This window comes from Pagrus pagrus (genome assembly GCF_965226575.1).
Source record: "Pagrus pagrus genome assembly, chromosome: 15".
Taxonomy (NCBI): domain Eukaryota; kingdom Metazoa; phylum Chordata; class Actinopteri; order Spariformes; family Sparidae; genus Pagrus; species Pagrus pagrus.
Window position 1 is genome coordinate 15,350,046 of NC_140199.1, and position 22,366 is coordinate 15,372,411.

The following is a 22,366-nucleotide window of genomic DNA, read 5'->3' on the forward strand; positions in this document are numbered from 1 at the left end:
GTAAGAAAACATGATGGTTTAGTACAGACATCATGATTTTATAGTTCTTTTTCATTGATAATAAAACATTTGGAGAAAAAAATTAATCTTGAATCTTCAATCACAATTGTAATATCTGTCATAACAATTGCAATATGTTTTGTTACCAAGCAATTTGATTCGAACATTAGCCCTGCACTTTCAGCTTTACCGTGCAACAGCTATAACATAAGCCCAATCAATTGGAGTGACCTTAAAAATGTCACACAGCAGCGTTCCTCCTTGCTGAAGAAAGACAGATTTAGTCAAAAAGCACATCAAATCAGACATGATCCATGTTGGAAGCACCCATCTTTGCCATTCAGATGATGAATCACTTCTGAGTCAGCATACTCCATCGCGGTTCATTTTGGAAGTACTCATACCAACCATGTAATATCATTTGAAAAGGTTTAATGTTTGATTTAGTGGCAGCATCACGCTGTCGTTGAGAAACTTGAGAAATCGAATTCATCCCTGTTCTTTGAACGTGGGACGCTTCTGCAATAAAACATAATTTGAAATATATTTTTTATTATAAATATTCCAGGTAGAATACTGACTCAGAATAGAGAGAAAAGAAAATTGGCAGCCAGATTTTTTTCCTCTCACCATCAAGCAAAACAAGATTCATGTAGACAGATTCGGTGGACCCTTGCCCCATGTTGATTAAATGCACAACATGGAGGACTGCGTGTCAAAATTAATATGATTTCATTCAATCACAGCACAGATGAAAAGCAGATCGTGACACCACACTAAGACCCCCCTCAGCCTCGGAGAGAGACACGGCCGGCATTGGCAGACAGAACCCCAGAGAAAATGCCACACGTTACCTCTTCTGCGGCCATAGCTCCGGGCTGCTTGTCAGCACAGTGGGGGAAGGAGAGAGACACAAGGAGAGACAGAGGGTTGGGTCAGGAACAGAGGTAGGGAAAGAGATACAGAGACATGGGTTTTGTGGAAATAAACCAAAACCAGGAACATCTCTAAGGCAACAGTGAAACCACAGATGGCCACACCTAAAGGTTCCGCAACAGGAGGGAGGAGGGTGATTATTACAGCCTGGCACCAGCCCACAGTAAACCTGCTGCACCTGCCTTGGCAACAAACGCATGCAGATGCTGCACGCGGGTAGGGGGTGCGGGGGTGGGCGGTAGGTGAGGTTTAGTCACGGAAATGGCCAAGATACTTAGCAGCATAATGCGACGCTCCATAGCCGGAGATCGTAATCTCAGCTTAATGAACCCGCAATGGCTCGCGTTCGTGCTAATCTTCTGTGAATATTCACAAATGAGGCCATAAAGCAGAGTACATGCAGGACTGGAGGTAGAGCAGGTTAGTCATTATCATGGCCTTGGTGAAATATTAAAAGTTGCTCTCAGGTCAAGTATGGCAGGCCAGGTGCCAGTGGAAACTTCCCACAGGATAAGGAGAGGGTACGGAGGTGGATAGCAGCCTCGGGGCTCTGAGGAGGGAGGATGACATGCAGAGAGGAAGGGGGGGGCAGTGGAGAGCAAGCTATGATGTCAGTGCTGGACTGATCTCAATCTGTGGCAAGTCAAAGGTACAACAGTGTGATCACTTATATCTAATCAGCGGTCACATGTGCCAGCTCTCAGTATTATTGCTGTCTTATCTTTTTCTGCTTTTAAAAGCTCATTTCACAGCAATGACTCAGATGAAATCTAAAAAACAAAGATAACAGTCATGAAGTTTATTGGTGTCATCAGAGTATGTTTCTAAAATTTACTTGTTCACCAACTCAAAACAATGCATTGTTTGGAGGGGAAAAAACCCCGAAAACTGAGCTCCAGTTCTGCTTCCATATCCGTCTACTAGTGTTTTCCAGAGCTTTTAATCACAGTCAATGGTTTCCTCCCCCTGACGATCAACTGTTATCACAGGACCTAAGGTCCATGACAACTGAGCAATTTCGATCTGCTGAGGAAGATCATGAAATGCAAATGAAAGTAAGGATCAGCCAAAATGTATTTTTTTCAGGTCTGATACCAATTATTAATAATAAAGGAGACCGATAACCAATATTTCGATTACATCAGCAGTAAAAAAATCAAAATCTGAGCATCAAAATTTAGAATAAACAGTGAGGGAATGTAACTAAATACAATTTACTGTACAAAGTACTGTACTTAAGTCCAATTTTGAGGTACTTAACTTGAGTATGTATTTGTATTTAATCAGAAGATGGTCTATCTTATTTTATTGGAATCTGTCTATCCCTAGTTGAAAGCTCCAGGAAAAGATAGTAAGCTGACCTTGAGTTCTGATTGTTTTTGTCAAAAGAAGCTGCATTATTTCCAGTTAGTCAAGGTCCACTTGGCAGCTTTCTCTACGTCTCACAATCTTCCAATTTTATGCAACCACCTGTTATCAAATTACTACATTTCCCCTCATAGGTTGCTGCGCTTTCTCCATCACGACTATGCCCAAACCCATCTGCTGAGATAGACCAGGGATTCACTTGAATGCTCATATCAAGAAAAAGCTAGTAAATGGACATTGTTTCTTGTCTAAAAGGGCTACATTATTTCCAGTTCGTCAAGGTCCACTTAGTAGCTTTTTCCATTTGCAATATTAACTGCGAGACAAAATGTCCAGACCCTTTGCACACCAGACCTTTTTTGTGCAAACGCATTTGCAGATTAATAGTATTTTCTTGTCACACATGGGCTCTGAATTATTCCCAATTTCGTGCAGTTTATTTGCATCGCTGTTGGTGTGTAAAGGTCTTGAGTTGACGTGATGACAGCTGAACTATCTCCGTGACAAATAAGCAGATTTCATGCTTTGAGAAAGACAATGAGATGCATTCAAATGCTCTGGAAAAAGATTCAAAACAGAGTTATGTTTTTTTTCCATACCACAGTTAACAAGATCACAATTGAACTTTTATGTTCAAAGTAACTCAAGTTTTATGTGCAGTAAACACCACATCTTGTTTCTAATTTAATTCTAATCTATGAAATGTTCCCACGAACAAGCTCGATTTGAATCTGCAAACCACCGAGGAGGCACATTATGGCCGAAGAAGGCGCAAATTCCAACAAACAGCAGGAGGGGTAATACAGTACCAAACTGATCCTCCTGCTCCTCCAAAACACATCAGTCACAGAGCAGACTCATCGCCTCTAAAACCAATATGGGCCTTTGCATTGTGAGAGCCCCATTGTGCGACTTGCCCCTCTGGCTTCTCTCGGGGAATATATTGTCTCTGAGCCTCTTCTCCCTTGCTCTGTTTTCATTAAAAAGATCTGGCTCTCCAATCCAAAAAAGAAAAACCTGGGCAGCTCTCTACAGCTTTGCCCTCTCATCGTCTGGCCTCGGCGGAAACAAAGTCACCTAGCAACCGGGGCAAAGTGAAGTAAACGTTGCACTGGGAAACCGTCGATGCCTCGGTGAGGGAGAATACATCCCATGAGGGAGAAGAGGAAGGGGAAAAGTGAGGGTTAGAATAACTTCAAACCGGGTGGTGTCCGGGAGAAAGAGAGAAAATGTTTGAAGGGAAACTGGGTGATTCCTCTGGGTGTGATGGGTTTGATGTCTCCTGCTCTGCTCGGCTTCAAAGCCTCAGACACTTCCACTAAAGCTGTCAAGTGAACAACACCAATATAGCTGGATAGAGGACCTACGCTTACTACTCTCCACTCTTTCTTCTTCACATCAAGTGCTAACGCCATCCGGAGAAAGTAGAGCGCTTACAGGCTCTCACAGCGTGAAGCCTCAAAGCTAATGGGACGAAATGAAGGAGAAACACTGAGTAAAACACTTTAAAGTTGAAACCAAAGCTTCCCTGTCTACACACATCACAGGCTATGGCGGAGAGAGCCAGTTCTGACAGACTAGGAAGATCTGGGCAGATCTGTGCTTGCCTGAGTGTAATCCCATGACACAACAGTTTAACATCAATCCGGGACACGTTCTCCGAGGATACGAGTGATGAAAGAAACAAAATGAGGCAGGAGCACCAGTGTTGTCAAGATGGGATGGTAGGCTGCTTCACTGAGAAAGTTTTTAATGTTAGACATCCTCCGCCTTTACCGATTCCTATACCCTGTAGGGCAACTGAACATAGAGGAATCTAGGGCTTCACTGATTTGGTTTGATCACCATTTCGTCCAGACATCCTTCATATTTTGCAAAGATTTCAACAAAAAATGGGAAACATGACTCTCAGAAATCATCCCTGATCCAAGGGCAGGGCCTGCTCTGGAAAACTTTGCGGCATCCATGCAGCAGCATATGGGATAAAGACCTGATTTCTCTCTCTGGCTCGTCTCCTGTCACTGCTGGTCATCTGCCGGCTGGTGGGACACCAGGGGGAATCTAGTCTTACATGTCGGGGTATTTTTGGAAGTGCTATTCACAGATCAACTGTGCTTCCCCCAGTGCTAAGAGGTCTGTCCTAGGTTTGTGGTGTCAGGGAATTGTGACCTTAGCAAAGGGTAGGCAGGTGTGCCCAGCGAATACTGACACAGGGCTCATATGTTTTTCATGAGAACACGCCTCAAAAATACTTCCCATTCTTAATTCTTTCAAAAACAAAGAGGACAAAAAGCAGCAGCAACACTTATCAGGAACACTGAAACAATTTGATTAATTCCAGATGGAGGAGAAGATGATGGATGCGACAATGAAACCTGACTTACTATTCAACGGCATAATGTGGTCAGCTCCAGGATGATGAAAGTTGAGGCCCATACGTCCTGTCGGAGAAGAAAAAAGAAAAGATTTTACAAAAGAGGGGAAACATGGAAATCACTGATAAAAACCACCCTGTTGATAGACATTTTTTTTAATCTTCCATTCTACTGTCGGCAATGAGAAAATGCCAGCCATGATGAAATGTTCAACATGAAATGAATTAACAACAAATGCACCCAACGTGATACAATGGCAGAAAGGACAGCCACAGAAAACAGATGAGAAAAATGAGGTGGAAACACACATTCCTTTGTTGTCACATATCTCATATGCATGCACACACACACGCGCACGCACGCACACACACAAAAACAAAGGCAGCTATAAGGCTAGGAATTCAACAGAGCATGTATTCTGCTATGGTGACAATGCGTGCATGCTACAAGAGCCCATCTGTCAGGGCTTTTCTGGAGGGATGGCTGGTGTGGGACATCTACATGGAACTCTTCCTGGTTATCTCTGTCTTCCTTTTTGCACAGGCGACAACAAGAGAAATACACTTAAGCCAAGGCAGAAATAGCCTACCTGGTTTAGGACAACACATCGCCGTCTCACTGTCAACATCATTTGAAGTGGCAGCCGCAGAGGCACACCCTTTATCCCTAACCACTTCAAATTAGGGCCTTCTGTCAAAATCCGCCTACAACAGCTCTTTACTCAACACACAGCTAACAAGCAGCCGACAGAGTCATTTAACAAAGACAGGAGGTGAAGCAACAGTTTTACTGGGATACACTGCAGTATTAGGCAAATACCCTTAGATTTAATGAGACACAACCTTTGCAAACAGCGCGGATGCCCTTGTGCAGAGCATTGCTTCAACGTTAAAGGGCCAGTTCACTCGAAAATCAAAAACACATATTTTTCCTCTGACCTGGAGTGCTTTTTATCCATTTGGATTGTTTTGGTGTGAGTTGACGAATTCTGGAGATATCGGCCGTAGAGATGTCTGCCTTCTCTCTAACATAATTGAACTAGATGTCAATCGACATGTGGAGGCCAAGGCGCTGAAAAGGACTTTTAAAGAACTCAACAGCAATGTCTCTTTCCAAATCATGATGCAGTTACTGAAGATAAAAAAAAAGAATTCACAACGATATTTACCACAACACTTAAGTGTCTTGCTCTTGTCCATCATCTCCATCCAACATTTTGTGCGGCAGTAATAGCAATACACTGTGGCATAGAAAGCTAGCTAGATACCGTGTCGTCTTCTTTTTCCATTTTATGACGGGTCACAACCAGCGTTAAGGTGCATTACCACCACCTACTAAATGATTGAAAAAGCAATGTATTATTTCACACATCACAAAGTCTAGCTAACTTAGCAAGCTAGCACGATAGCTCAGCCGAGGAGGACACCATAAATGTCTACATCCCGTCACAAGCCTGTCGTCCATGAGTAGATGTGTGGTTGCTTCTTTGTGGTGATGAGATGCACTCTGGTCGAAAGAAAGCATTTCCCTCACAAAACTGCTCACATAAAAGGTATGTGGATTATCTTGAGTAACTAGGTCATGATTTCTGGAATTAGTTTTTCAAATGTATTTTTTTTTCTATTTCATTATATTGGAGAGGAGGCAGCCATCCCCAAAATTCGGAAACTCACACCAAAACAATTCTCCATGGATAAAGCACTACGGGTAAGAGGAACGACATGTATTTTTGATGTTGCGGTGAACTGTCCCTTTAACACTGTGATGGGTGGTAAAGGTTGACTGGGACAACTGCAACAGATACCTTGCTTTAGAGCTGGTGTACGTTTCTCCATATGTAACATGGACTTTAAGAGACAGGCGGCTGTGTGTTGCAAGCTGCTATGGTGCAAACAAGAAGACAAAAATTTGCCCACAGAAGACAGATAGTGTGGACAGCAAGGGGGCCTCTTCCGAGCTCGCAAACAAGATTTTAACTGGCAGTTATACCTGATTGAAAACCGGAGAAGCAGGGTAGAGGGAGGACAAGGGGGCGGCCACCCTGCAGCTCCACAGATGTGGATTTCCACACTCCTCTCAGCCAGTCAGAATCCAGGCAACAGCAGAGCTCGGGGGCAAATGGAGTGTGACTAGCCCATACATTCACACACGTTTGTTTGCACACGCAGATATGCGACATGTCCTAGTCACTATCTTTGCTCTTTATAACTTAGGAGGAAATGGATATTTTGTTGGCAAAGACTAGATGCAAACAAAGCAAAATCCAATGTCCTGACACTGAAAGCTCTCCAATCATACTGCTTTCTCTATCTCACCAGCCTCCCTGCTGATAGTCAGGCCAGACTTTCATCAAGTGCGAGAGCCCCAAGGGGCAACGGCACGGAATCATGTGTATTGGTAAACACGTGGGTGGTCTATTTTTTAGTCCTTCACCAAATTACAGGGTTTGAAACCAAATGACTGACTGGCAGAAGTATCCTCGGGAGAGAATCCCTTATAGCTCCACAGCATGCACTTTGACCTATTACCACTGATGTAGAAGATCGATGAATTTCTACATTACACACTAGAGACAAGTACACTCCGTTGAACACACTCACAATCAAAGCCATGACTTTGCTGATAGGAGGGGAAAAGTCACCACAGAGCTTGCTTTTCTGTCTACATTAGTCAATTGGGGTGACGGAAGGGGACAGTTGCCCTCTTGAAGCCTTAAAATAGCCCTGGGCATGTGCCATCTGCTTCCCCCAGGAGTTGAGTGGCAGGGCCTGAGGGGCCCCTGAGTCGCGGCCACTGCTGCTCTTCTGGTGACACTTCCTCATCGAGAGCCTGAGCTATTCTCAACCTCCCCATGATGGTTGCACAGCAGCACGGCCACTCGGGAGACACGCCATCCACTTCCTAAGGCATGGATCCAACAGTGCCTCCCTTTCATTGCGTGACAATCTCCAGATTGTCCAGAGTGGACAGTGGTAGAAATGTGATAAAGAGTAATGGAAGGATTAGCTGGACATTACACAACATGTGTTCCTGTCTAGGGTTAATAAGATTCATCAAAAACTATTTTTAAGAAATATTTTAAGCAAAAATTTTAAATATTTATTTGTTCCAGCATCTTCAAGGTGCAATATGTAAGAACTGGTCACCTGTTGAGAGGGGCAGCACACCACTTGAGTAACCACTAACTGCTGCTAACTTTAGCTGCCATTAGCTAGTTAGCTGGCGAGCAGTCTAGACTGGGCGCCCGGAAAGTGTTTGTGTTCACATTACTAGCAAAGGAGCTTTGGACCAAGATGGACCAAGGCTAGCTGGTTAGCATGCTAGCTTCAGTAGATATCTCTGGGACACAATAAACAGACGTCATAATGTTTTTTTCTTCATATTGATAATTTAAGTTATTTTTTTAATGTTTTCTACCAAACTAAAATACTTAAATATTGCACCTTTAAATGGAAGGATTTGCTGCTTTTCTTTCTCATTATGATAGTAAATGAAGAGTGTTTGGGTTTTGATTTGTTGGTTGGACAAAAGAAGCAATCTGAAGATGTCACTGGGTCTGCTCAAGATAAATAAGTCTTGCAGCCCGACTGTAGGGTGCACAAGTTTTCAGAGGTCTAGGAAAGAAAATAACATTGGGAACCTTGGACTACATGGAATGACTATCCGAGAGCTACGTGAGCACTACACTTCAGGTCCCTAAGTGGTTAAATTTTCACTAGATTCCATGTGGCTGATCACCACCGACTGTGTCCCACCTGGAGCTCTTCTCAACTGCTTTGGTCACGTTTTGCTCCCTCTGTTCCACATTATAGCACATATTTAAGCCCCCAGTAACACCTCTAGGAGAAAGCTCCAGCAGGAGTTAAAAGAGGCGAGTGGGTGTGCCAACAGCAAGGTGTGGAAATGTTAGTGCTGATGAAAAAAAACACCTCAGCAGCAGGGTGCCCCAAAGCTTCATTTCTTGCTGACTTGTGCCAAAGCAACCTTCAATTACGAACACTACAATGCCAAAACGTGGTTAAAAAAGAAAAAAAAAGTTGACAATACCCACTAAGGGGCATGTGTTTGCACACTAGCCAACATATGACTGGAAAGATTGAGTGGGATGGATGTTTCTGGAAGAAACCTTGTGAGTTATTTTGTGTCTGTTTGTCAGAATGCCCTACTTCTTTCCCTTCATTCCAGCTCGAGCTGAACCCAACCACCCTTGTCAAGATGATTAAAACAAGGCCAAAGGTCCTTCAGCTATGAACACGTGAAACTATATAAAATTATGTAGCCAATAAAACACAAATGGTTTTGACATATTTTAGTAGAAAGGCCCCAAATATGCCAACCACCCACTGTTATTTAATGTTTCATAAAAGTGATAATCATAAAACTATTAAATGCCTATCATATAATGATAGGATTTACAGAATCCAGTTAAGCCTGCTGCATACCTTGGCACAGATAGTAAAGCTTCCAATAGTATTTCATGGCTTGTGAGATCTGGACAAACCATGAATTTAATAGACAAAACAAGCCTAGACTTGTTTTGTTGCCTGGACTGGATTAGCTCAGTCATGCTCGCAGGAGTCATGAATTTTCCACCATAACAAAACACAGCACTCTGACAGTGTGGTTTATTGGAAGCAAGGTGCGATTTAACCTTTAACACGGCCAACAAACACATCGTCTTATCTCTATAGAGTCATTACAGGTTGTTTAAAGTACTGGGCATCCCTCTGACACGGAGATCATCTCAAGTGTTTTTCGCTACGACAGGTTGAAAAGTTGAGAGGTCAAGTGCAGCTTGCCAGCCGAACGTCAGGCCAACAAAGTGTTTCAGACATTGACCTCTCACCTCAGGTTAAGCTTGGGTGACCTCTCTTTGAACGTAAAAAAACAAACAAAAGTTCATGTAGACCTCCTCTTCCAAACAAACATGATCTTTGACAACCTAGCGTGAGGAAGTGAGGAAGGTAGTTTTTATTTTTTGGTAAAGCTGAATCTTTAACTAAAAACTTTATAAATCTTGACTCTTGATTTAAACCTCACTGGAGACCTTCACATCACAATATTAGCTTATATAGTGAGAGAAAGTGCTTTGTGGGGGCTCCATCTTTGCAAAGGTTTAAATTCATAAATAGAACTGAATCGTGACAATTTGCTCACAATATATTTCATATTTCACCATCTTCTTTTATTCTGAATTTTATGCTCCAATCAAGTTGGGACGGGGGAAACAGAAGACTGGGAAAGTTGTTAAACGCTCAAAAAACACTTGTTTGGAACATTCCACAGGTAAACAGGTTCACTGGTAACAGATGACAGTATCATTACCGGGTTTGAAAGGGGCATCCTCGAAAGGCTCAGTCGTTCCCAAGGATGGGGCGAGGTTCGCCACTTTGTGAAACACGTGACTGTGTAAAAGATATTACTACATGGGCTCAGGAACACAAACAAACCGTAAACAAAGTTAATTTGCAAATGATCGCTTTCTGTTTTATTTATTTTTCAGGCATCGTCCCAACTTTTGACGAATTGTGGTTGTATAAGGAGACCCACTCCTTACTGTCACCTTGCTTAATCACACCGTTTCTCATCCGACCTGTTCTGCCCTTGCAATTCTTGTTTTCCTCCTGATAGAAGCCCCTGTGAGTCGACTCTTATCCGCTGACCGATGCTCCTGTCAACAAGCGCACAAAGTCAAACAGCACCAGTGTTTGCTCGCCCTCGACTACTGGCCTCAATTATAGCCAACACCTTCTTCTATCTGTTACAACAACACTGCAGGCTGTTAACCAGGGTGACACCCAGACACAACACAGCCTTTTAAATCAATGGAAAGCTGCTTGTGTCAAGCTAAACTAGTCAGCATTTTTCAGAACAAATACCAGTTGCTGGTACTTTTTCAATAGTTGGTCCCCAGGTCCCAAATTTTAGTGAACTGATTCAATATGCAACAATTAAGTCTCTCCAAACGTGGGACTGTCATGCACAAATCAGCAACAACAATGTAGCGTTAGCTAGCTAGCTTCTTAGCTACCGAGACATCAGCACACTAACAGCAATTGTTGCTGGTTCTAGGCTGGTTCGGAGTTGGCTCAACCTGAAAACCTTTTAAAGAACCGGTTTGCTTTTTCACAGGCATGAGAATCACCACAGAGTGGTGATTCTCATGCCTGTGCCTATGTGCCATGCCTACATTGGCATCCAAACACGACTGGTACTCGGACCAATGTCGCTGGAAGTAGGCACTGGCTCCACACCAGCACCTGAACTGATATGGATGAAAATGGGTCACCTTTGGAGGGCCATGTAGTCCTAACACCTTGCCCTACACCCTCTTTCCCAACAAGAGCCGTAACTACCTACCCCGAGGCATGTGCACACAAAACGGATGGGTAGGGCAAAGTAGTGAGACAAAGGGTTTATTGGGATTGGGCCTGTACTGTTGGCTAATCCCAAACTGCAGCTCTACTTCAGAGCTTCAATTTTGCATTAAAGGTGAAGGCAATTCTGGAGAAAGATAGTTGATTGTTGAGTTCCCAGGCCATCAAACACAGATGCTTTGGCTTGGTGTATTTGCGTCGGTATCTGACAACCTGGTACTGAGACTCAACCATCAACTATCTTTCTCCAGAATCACCTACTCCACCTTTACTGTTAATGGAATTCAATCTTGTAAATGCTGCAATTACACAGACAGAGACAACACAAATCACAACTGACGCATGAGTAAGATCATCTGAGTCAGACCAGCTGAGGCAATGTGTATGTGTGTTCAGAGAGAGAGAGACGTTGTGGGTGGGTGGGATCCACCCACAGCTTCCACTAGGACTTAAGGGACTTATTAACACTTTTAAGTATCTCGACTGGTGTCAACATTGAGGTTATGTGTGTGGGGAGTGGCTGCATGCGGCAGACAGTGTCATGTCTGCTGAGTCGTCTTCGTCAAAGACGGCCCGAGAGAGAGTGTGAGGCAAGATTGCTTTGCATGGAATGTCACAGTTGATTTACATGTCAGAAACAATTTGGACGTGTGTATTCTGCATGTATGTGTGTGTGTGATGATGTTGCTGGCAGCAGCGGTGGTGGCTGTTGTCAAACCGGTGGTGTTTTTCCAGGCCAAGGGGAGAATCTCTGATGTGTGTGTGTGTTTTGTGTGGGGGTGTCTGGCTCTCCACACGTGAGCTCAGCTGACCCAGTTCAGGAACTACATGCAGACCAGTGTGTGTGTGTGTGTGTGTGTGTTTGTGCAGACGTCCTTGCGGCCCTGTTCCCCTCACCCAGAAGTAAAGAACTTTTAGAAAGTTTGAGAGGATCGAGACATTAAAGTCTCTCTCACAGACAACACACACACACACTCCCTTTGAAGCTGACTCTTCTCAAAACAAGTGCTAAAAAAAAAAAAACTGGTTGAATCGAGATGGCCTCGCCTCCTCCCAGTCTTGACAGAGAGAAGGGGGGTGGTGGGGTGTGGGTGGGGGCCACCTCACACTCTCTTTAGAAGACCCACCAATACCCACCATTCGCATCACAGTGCTTCTCCTTCTTTAAAACACACACACATATATATACACAGGGACTCATAAAACACTCGAGGAAAAAACAGCTATTCCAGTCACAATGAGAAGTATGTGAGAAATGTCTGTGATGGGATGGATGTGGGTGAGGGCCATTCAGCTGGGAATGCAAAACTGGGCCTACTGGGTTAATTAGTTTTGACTGGTGGTTCTCAGCTGCTGGGTAATATCCTCAAAGTGGCATGTCAGACCTACTACGAGAGTAGCTGGATAAGGAAACAACTTAGAATAAAAGCATATATTTTCTTTTGTTATCCTCTAGTCTTGTCTCATTAGGTTTTAATTAAGAGTTACCTGCCTAGATTTTTGAATAAAGTAAGCACCCAACAACTAAATGAATAGCTTAAAGCAACCAGTAATGTTTTCAAATTAAAATAGCCATTTCATTTTATCTATTCGTTGGACATTTTCTTTGGTCAATACCCTTACTTTGCTTGTCAGATCAGTGTCACATCTGCCCATGCTGAATCTCAACGCTTCTGTAAATAACATGTTCTTGTTCAAATTACCTGCCGTTTTTAACGCGTGTATCTTTAGCCTTAGACAATCTTAGCCCACAGACTCATAATACTAAAAAAACAAATCATCTTAGCGACAAAGGCCCCAGTTAGTCTGACACCTTCACTGCATACTGCACAGAAACTAAGAGCTAAAACAACAAAACTTCACAACCGCAGCGTTAAAATGCTCTGTTATCATTGCTGCACTGTAAGGCTGCTTCTGAAACTAGCCTGGTTTCAGACCTCTAAATCTTCACCCACATCTCTCGTGTGTTTAATGATGGAGACGTGTCTGATGTTGTGCTCACTGACGGCTTCTTAATTCTCTGAACAACTGAGCAATCAGAACTGAGCAGGAGGATTTAGTAAGGTAGGTTTTGTAAGTTAAATTTAAGACATGACAACTCTTATATGGTGAGTGTTCTTATCATCATCAAAGTAATAATACTTTGCCTTTACCATGCCTTTTGACCTGACCAAACCCAACTGGTACTGCCAAATTGGAGACTCAAAGTTAATCCCGACACATTTCTTCAATAACTAACATTTTGCTCGTCAACCCGTTGTTTTTCCCATGTTTTTTTCCCTCCTAGTGGGCAGCCCTACTGTCATCTCTACTTTCAACAAATGACACAAATGGACACATACAATCGGCAGAATTAGAGAGAAATATAGAAATTTCTTGAAAAAATGACTGACCCAGAAGCACCAAACCGATGTTAAAGGACAAGTGGCGATGAAAGCCGACTGTTGTGTTGCCTCGTGTCGCCTGTGTCTTAGCCAATAGTAAGAGGTTAGGGGTTCTGGGTTCTGTCACAAACGGGCTCCGCTGCTGATTTAACTTGCTCAATTGGCTGAAAAGCCACCGACAAGGGCTGATTAGTGCCAACAGTGTGGTACACATCACAGAAACTAGGGCCACAGATGCTCACAGGCGGCCCCGACAATGGCCGATGACCGATTGTTGGACTGTTGTAGCAGGCCCCTTGCACAACGAATTGGCCGAGCGCTGTTGAGGTCAGGTAGCAAAACTCTTCCCGCAGGTAGCGTTAGTTATTCAATTCAATACTAAATCAATACTGTCAGGGACATTTCCGTATATGGGTCCATGGGACAAAATGCACCCAAATTGTTTGTTTGTAAAAGAAGAGAAGAAGTTCTGATCTCCTGAGCTGAAAAAAGCACCAGTATCTATGGTTTTAAAGCTTACACAGAAGACCGGGCCGAAGCGTGCAGGCTCTTCTCTGACAGTGAGAAGGTACTCTGGCTGGGTGGAGCTGCTCTTTGGTTGGCACGGTAGCCTACTGCAGCCGCATGCTGTCTCCATGATGACAAGAGGGGTAAACAAGCAAAGGGAGATGCAGGAATTCACACACATGTCCATGTAGCACCCTCCCTGTCTGTCCTTGTATCTCCTTCGTCTCTGTTGTGCTTTGATAAACAATCACGAGGAAAAACCCAGCAGGACATTACGACACCTTTCCAGTGAAGTTTTGCCCCGCCAGGATGACCACTTTGTTGTAACAATGCTCTCTCAGCACAAGATTGGGAAAACAGATTCCATGCATGAGAAAGCGACATGCTCTGCTCATTATATACCCCTCCCACCAATCTTTCCATTGTTAAGGTGGGAGGATGGGGCAGCATAAAAACCCTACACCCAACCTGACGGGGCCCCATCTGGGAGACTGGATCCAGAGTTTTTACAATAGACACGTGACCTGTGCTACAAAAATATTGGCTTAGAAGGCCCGTAATGCATTGGATGGCCTTACAAGGGTGTGTGGAGAGATTTCTTAATATTGTTTTCACGATTTAATAAATTCTCTACACTTCCTAGGAGATGAAACGTTAATTTATTTGAATGTGAATCCGCATTACACCGTTTAGAAATAACTTCTTCTGTGTATCGGGGTTGCTTAGAAACACTGATTTGATCTTCAAGCTCTGACTCGGTCGTGGCATGTCCAGGCGCATGATCACACACAAAATAAAGATCCGAGTCTGATTTCTGAATTCTGCTTTGTGGTGATCATGTCACTGAGGAGGAATGCAAACCACAAACACACTCAATCACTCAACATTTAAAGGAAAAGTTGACCCGAAAAATGAAATTCACCCTCATACCGTCTCGTAGTCCACAAAAACATTTCTGGAGCTTCACAGCACAGCAGCATTGCAATATTCTTCTAAATAACTTGTAGATGGGGACCAAAACAATCAACAAAAACACATAAAATGGTTCCATACAGCTCATACGGCATAATCCAAGTCCCGAGAAGCCCCAAGAGGTAAAATTGATTTGATTTCTTTTTCAGTTGGATGTTTTCATCTACCCAATCTACTTCAGTTGTTTCTGAGAATGCTTTTTTGTCGTGTAGCTCCAGAAATGTTTCGTAGAAATCTTCCATCGGCATGAGGATGAGTAGACAATGAGAAAAACAGAATTTTCATTTTTGTTGAACTTTTCCTTTAAACTCACAACATATTCAGTCAACAAAAGCACAAGTAATGTGACACCATCACTTGATCCATTTATTCCAATCAGCAGACAAGCAACAGGTAATAAGTCGAAGCAAGGACGAAGGAAAGTGCAAACTGCAAGTACGACCACTTGAGTGCACATTTCTGCACGTCTGGTCCACTACACACCAACACACACAAACAGAAATTATGTGAGATTTTGCAGGTAAGGCTCATAATGTTAATTATTCATTTAAATTTCAAACAGTACATGATGATCCATAGTGGACTGGTTAAGAGATTGGCAAAGCAAAAGAAAAACAAATGTACCCAGAGATGATTAATGCCCATGAAGCAAAAAAAAAAAGACAACCCAAATACTGTAAGCATGGACGTATGAATATTCCTAACCTGCAAAATGATTCCTCCATATAATATCAGCGATAGTCATTGGTGGGCCACCGGCAGGGTGTGGTTTACCTTTGTCATGGTCAGTCCTTATCATATCCATTAAGGAATTCTCCAAAGAGTGCAAGCTAAAAGCATCAAAGGGCCGATTCCGGTCCTGCAACACAGCAAAACAGGAAGAGGGTTAGGACTCAAGTGAACACCGTAGATCACATACAAAATGAACAGTTTTATCATTTTATGGCAGCTACAGTTAGAACTAGCAGTTGGTTGCTTTACTCGTTACTTTGCTCAAGGGCAAACCACCGGCAACAACTTGCATGTACTAACAGCTCCCCTTTTTGTTAAAGGCAGGCTGGGATGCATTCTTAGCGAACCTAGACTTATATAAATTGAGGTTCTGAGACTAGATGTTAGAGGGGAAGAAGGGAAAACAGTATGCATGTGTCAGCGCTGTGGATGATGGTGAATACAGCTGATACTGAAAAGGAGATATGAATCTCAGTCTGAGGCTCTTTTTCATGTCAAAAAGCTGCAGAGAAAGCAGAGACACGGTTCTGCCCTGAGGTTCTGTCTGGATTGAGATAATTTAGTACAGAATTTCTTAAACATTAAGTCTGTAGATGGAGCTGGAACAACCCAGCAAATTTAATATGTGATATAAACAGTAACTCCTTGGGCTTGTAATTGATTAAGTACTCCTCTCTCTGCTTGTGACTAAAGCCTGACTAATACTGGATTTGTGGGGCTTATGACACCTATATCAGGGAGTAAAAAATTATTGATATTCATGTATCACCCCATATTCTTTTATACACAGAATATATAAAGAAACACACATTTCTGCAGTGATCCCTCAAATGTGATTATGAAACACTTGTGACAAAGATACGTATTTAATAAACTCTATTGTCCAAAATGACATCAGCGCCTTGAAAGAATAAAATTCACTGGAAATTTAATAATGACACATTACCCCTAGTACTAAATAAAGTTTTCATATCTTCTCATAACAGACAACATATACGGCGATACCGATGTGTCTGTGATAGGCCAGTATCGGCCAGTAATATTGGCTGACCAATATATTGGTTGGGCTCTGCTTATGACCTTCTGATGGTTCAGTCCAAGGTTTCATTCATTTTGTGAAACGCTGTTGGTATACGCTCTACTGAGTGCCATTCTTGTTCGACAGTAGATTGACTGCTTTTCGAGTCTACCACACATTTTCCAGGTGTATTAACAAGTTATGATCACAGGCCTGGGTACTGTTGTTTACACAAATAGGGTAAAAAAATATATCAATAAATATATAAAGACAATCCTTTCAAAAGCAGCCAAAGGTTTAAAATGTTAAATGTCGTCTGATTAGAATTAGCCATACAAGAACTTACATTTGTTCAAAACTAATCACTTTTGATTCAAACCATGAAATACCTGATCCAAGAATAACTTATGGTTACATAAAGATGTTATGCAGGCACCTTGACAACCTTATCTAATCCTATTTCTCATTTTCAATAGACAGAAATTCAGCTGTTTTTGAAGATGTTGTGCTGCAGCAGGTAGCACTGTGTGTCATTTGTTATGTATTTTGGTGATTTACGAAAACTAATTTCCTCATCCAATGAGCTAGATTGGTCCAACTGAGTCCACAACAGGACAGTTCATACAACATCAAACACCTCAAGATTAAACCGCTCGCTGCTGATGAAATGAGACGCTCACTGTGTGTGAGTGAATTATGAGAATGACATGTGTGCCAAAGGTAAAGCCTGAGAGTGCCTAACCGGAGCTGGAGGCTGTAGCCTTGGCAGCTGTGTCCTGTGTCCGCTGCCCAAGCCGGGGCCACATTGTTTGCACACCACAGCTATTGTTGCCCATTCGGCTGAGCATTCAAAAGTGTTATTCCCTTCACTCTGGACCCGACAGCGCCACGTAGATAAAAATCTGCCCACTTGGTACAAACGGTAAACACTTAAAATGCTGAGCTTTGAGTTTTCTCCCCCTCCCCTCCTCTCTGACACATGTGGATGAACACAGGGAGGGGCGGAGGTCGGAGAGCTCAGCGTAGTCAGACGACCTAAAGAGATCATATATACAAAAGTCCCCAGCAGACTTTACTGTTTCACACATCACATGAGAAACCCGGAATGTGGAGAACAGGTTCAAGTTGACCTTTCTCGACTACACTGCAGCTCGTCTTTCCTCATGACACATAAACAAGATATAAGAGAGTGTTGATCAGAAACAAACTAGGCACTTAAGATACGAGTGAATACCTGTTTTAATAAATAAAGGCTGCTCCGCAAGGTTATCGGTGGCCAGATTCAGAAGGAGAAAGTGAATTTATCATCTATTGTTTTTTTCCATGATTCGTTTTATGTTTAATATTAAAATGTGCAGCTTCACCACCACACAATCAATCAAGGGCACAGACACACAGAGTTACAATGAACAGTACAGTATAGCCATTTATACGTTCACGAGCCGACAGGACCGCCTCTTTATGGAGTTCTCTGTCCTGATTGGATAAAGTGGGCAGGGATACCAGAAAATGTCTTTTCTCTTTTACTGTATGAGCAGGGAGAAGAGAGACACAGGCTAGTGACCAAACAGTCTATTACAGTGATTACTGTCGGAATATAGAGCTATTTAACATTTATTTTGATTAAAAAAAACATCACTTGCAGCAAGTTTAATCTAGAAAATGGTGGTGGGCAGCCTAAGTATTTTAGATCATAATCAATCTTGAAGGCAAATCGTAGAGATTACAATATTTAATGTCCTCTTTTTCAATGTCCGCGTTTTGTTTCATAAATGACTTAAAAGTCACAGGGCTGGCCACAATCTCAACTATTAAAACTGTTGATGGTTTCGATCAATTTTGGTCAGATTTAGCAATCAATTGACTCATGTCCTCAGTACGAATATGAACATCACCAAAGGACATTGACCATATTCACATGGCAGCCATTTTCAGTAATGTTAGCTAAGAAGTGGTTTAACATTAGCTATTGACTAGCAGAAACCAATGGGTTATCAAATGTGCCGTTTTAACTTAAAATACAGCCCGATGGTCCTTGGGATTTTCACTATCCAACGTGTTTTCATTTGTGAGTCAATTAGGAAGTGGTGAAATTATAACAATTTGTCCGATTCCTTAAGTTTATAGGACTTGCGACCTGGAACACAATAGTACATTTGAGCTTCCAACCCTGAGCGCAATACCAGAGGAAATTGGCTGCTGTGTGAAGATGGTCTATGAACCAACATGCCCTCTGTTCCCTGGAACCTTCAGCAGTTGGTTTTGCCTTTCAATCCTAAACTATATTATATATTTTCTTTAAATGCATACAGGGTTAAATAGCAAATAGAAAGGTGAGTTTATGTAGCAAGTAAAGTAAAAATGACACAAGAAACAAACTAACATAAATCAAAATGGTTACACCCTCACACTTGTCAAGGCTCCTGCGGCTTCACATGACCATCAGACGGCATTTGATTGTTAGACTCCACGTATCAGTCTGCCAACCAACTTCCAACTTCTTGATCTGATATGATGTGATTATGATCACAGAGCACCTCACAAGGCACTTACATCATTTCAAATCAGAGCATCTCCTGAGAAGCTCATGTGACTTTACGTCTTAAGCCTCACACTGACATGTTAACTTGAATTCCGCACATTCCTCGGCCTTTAAGCGGCACCCAGCAGCTGGTGAGTAAGAGCACATATCAGAGGACACAGGACTCGACGTTTCACCCTGCTGCTCGGCTCAGGAATTCGCCTCAGTTTCACTTCGGCAAACTGCAAAGTTGACATGTGGCACCCTGACCTTACAGCCCGGTGATAACTCTTCTCCAATTATGGGTGTAATTGCTAAACAGCTACGTGTGAGCTACAGCCAGGATTTCATCACTGGGGTAACTCATAAGCCCTTAAATTAATACTCTCCCGTCAGACTGATTATTAAAGAGCAGAAAATGCTTGCAAATATGCTGAATGACTCCAAGCACCAATACAAATACTGGTAAAGGATAAAGGAACATTTTAATTTCTCTGCTTGTGAAAAAAGTTAAATAATGCTGTCTGTGATTGTAGGTGAAGCTTTCTAATGTCTGAGAAAGTAACACTGACGACATCATCAGGGATTATTTGAGTTTGGCTTGTGACTTTAGCATTTCGTATTTGCCCAGAGTTGCCCCCATGTCTTGCATTATAAACTGGGGGACGTTTGAAAGATAAAGGCATTTGACAGGCAGGAACAGCCTAATGAAAGCTCCCATTCAATAAATTATAGGAAAGGTAGGATCCAGCTTGACTCGTACTATGTCTCAGCCTCTGCTGCTTCAGTTTTGATCATTCTTTGTTTTTTATATCGGTCTCTTGCAAGTCCCCCAACATTATGGACACTAAAATTGCAGTACTAACTGGAGTAGCCCTTCAAAGTAGAGCTGTAACGCTTTGTCGATTATTTGATTGGTCAATCCAGAGAAATAATTTACAAACTATTTTGATAATCGATTTATCACTTCAGTCATTCTTTTTTAGAAGAATGTCAAATATTTGCTGGTTCCAGCTTCTTAAACGTACAGATTTCCTTGCTTTTCTTTGTCATCTATGATAGTGAATGGAGAGCCTTTGGATTTTGGATTGTTAATTAGACTAAAGAAGCAATTTGAAGATGTCACTGTGGGCGCTGGGAATATGTAATGAGCATTTTTCACAACTGTTTCACAGAGTAATTGTGAAAATAATGATCAGATTAATTGATAATTAAAATAAATCGTCAGTTGCAGCTCTACTTCAAAGTCTATTGTTCTTGCATTGATTTATGTTAATTTGCGACAAAAGCATCTAATTACATTGTGGGTTTTTTTCTTTTATTATTAGTTTTATGGCTCCAACAAGATGAAATTTTCTTTTTTTTTTTGATTCATTGTTTTCTTGTTTTTTTTAAAAAAGGTTCTAAAAAGTTTCCACTGGAAAGTTTTCATATTGCTTGTCTTGTCCTACTAAACCAGTGATGTCTAACTTACAATATATCATATTATTACTATACACAGTATAGTTATATTATCATATTACACAGAGAAAGAGAACAGAGAAAAGTAGAATATACACTGAATACCTAGCACTCAAACTCAGAGTTTGCTTGACTCAAACAAATAGATTATCAGAATAATTGCAGATTTATTGTCTGTCAAGACTCTTGTCAGCTCTAATTGACATTTATATACATGAGTGAACTTCTGCAATATGTCACTTTAACCCTAATGTTTCATCTGGCAACACTTGACCACATAAGAGTAGATGACTCTTCCTCTTCTCGGCTGTTTGCCTTAGTTTCCCTTCAGTAAACAGACCACTCTACACAGCATGACACGTGGCCCCTTGACCTTGTCTCCTGGTGATAACTGGAGCTCTGAGCCGGCCAAGCCAAGAGAGAAGAGATAGAGGCACTCAACAGAGGAAACTGCCTAGGGAGGCCTGACTGACACACACAATCATTATCTCCTCAAAAGGCTATACGTTTCAAGCCGGTTGGAATTTCAGCCTGTGCCGGGCTGTGTTTCGTCTGCACACGCAGTCCTCCCTGCAGTAACAAGTTAACATTTTGGCTGGTGCTCCATTTTCCCGAGTCACTGCTTTGATCGGGTGAACAAGTGCTCCTTTTTTAAGAAAGCCTGTGACTTTAGTGGGGAGAAAAGCTGGCTTATTTTGTACGTTGGCTTGTCTGACAGACAGCATAACTAAACACAGGGAGACACATGACCAGCGATGGGCAAAAGCCATACTGTATTGGTACTGCTTGTCTACTCTGCAATCAGACTAGGCAGGATCCTGACTGAAATTAATTTAAACCAGTACAAAACTGACTCCCTGCCGTTGACTATGATGGTGAACAATGACTTGTTGACTCATATATGGACCAAAAGACATGCAGCAATACTGGATGTCAGCCTGTCACATGTCAGTGTGGGGTATTAAGTGATAAAGTCAGAAAAACAGGGGACTATTGTATTGAACAAGGAAACAACAATAAAGCTTTCCCGTTAGCATCAGTACAGTGTGTTCCGTTTATTCTAAACACCATGTGATCACGGTCTTGAGCCACATAAAAAATGAAATGAAAACATTTTCTTTGTCCTCTTGAAAATGTCATGACTCATTCTGCATTCAAAGAATAAACAGGACATCCTTGCCCTTTCCTCTGTCAGCGTTTATTATGTTACTCTAACTACCAAATGACGGTCGCATGTTGTTATATGAACCTCCAGCCAAAGGTATTTTGTTGAATTTGGACTGCTGACAGGGACACAGTCACCCATTTTCGAACTGGATGTGTTATCTAACCGTAATGCTAACTTTACTTTCGCTTGCTAGCTTCACACTTTATTTGTTACGTAAAACCTGAGTAAAATAAGCTTAAATGGACATGCAGCTTTCTCACAGCAGAAACAGAAACACACGTCGAAGTCAGCAATTGCATTATGTACAATTATATGTGGAAAAACAACAAGAAGGTGTCCATTTTGGCTTCTTCTTACTGTAAATTGTTGGAAAAATAAAACTTCCTCTACCTTCAGAGTTTGACCTGCGCTCCGTTTCCGCCTCAGCTTCAAACCCCGCCCCCTACCCGGTCACAAGCCAATAAAATGAGAGCACGGCCGCTGCCTTTATGGACCGTCGAAAATCTTATAATTAGCGCACAAGAAAGGCCAACAATGTTGAAAACAG

The 22,366-nt window shown here is 42.2% G+C and overlaps 1 protein-coding gene across 11 annotated transcripts in view; it reads right to left on the reverse strand.

Moving 5' to 3' along the window:
- cpeb3 (cytoplasmic polyadenylation element binding protein 3) overlaps nucleotides 1-22,366 on the reverse strand; it is a 43,613-nt gene that overhangs the window by 16,842 nt on the left and 4,405 nt on the right. For 6 of the 11 annotated variants that reach the window (XM_084376241.1, XM_084376242.1, XM_084376238.1 and 3 more), the window contains 3 exons: nucleotides 15,625-15,778; nucleotides 4,689-4,745; nucleotides 855-878 (listed from right to left, as the gene is read on the reverse strand). In XM_084376241.1, coding sequence (XP_084232367.1) covers nucleotides 855-878; nucleotides 4,689-4,745; nucleotides 15,625-15,778 — 235 coding nt within the window. Of the gene's footprint in view, nucleotides 1-854; nucleotides 879-4,688; nucleotides 4,746-15,624; nucleotides 15,779-22,209; nucleotides 22,254-22,366 lie in introns of those variants that run through there. The other 5 variants (XM_084376233.1, XM_084376237.1, XM_084376234.1 and 2 more) reach the window with 4 other exon arrangements.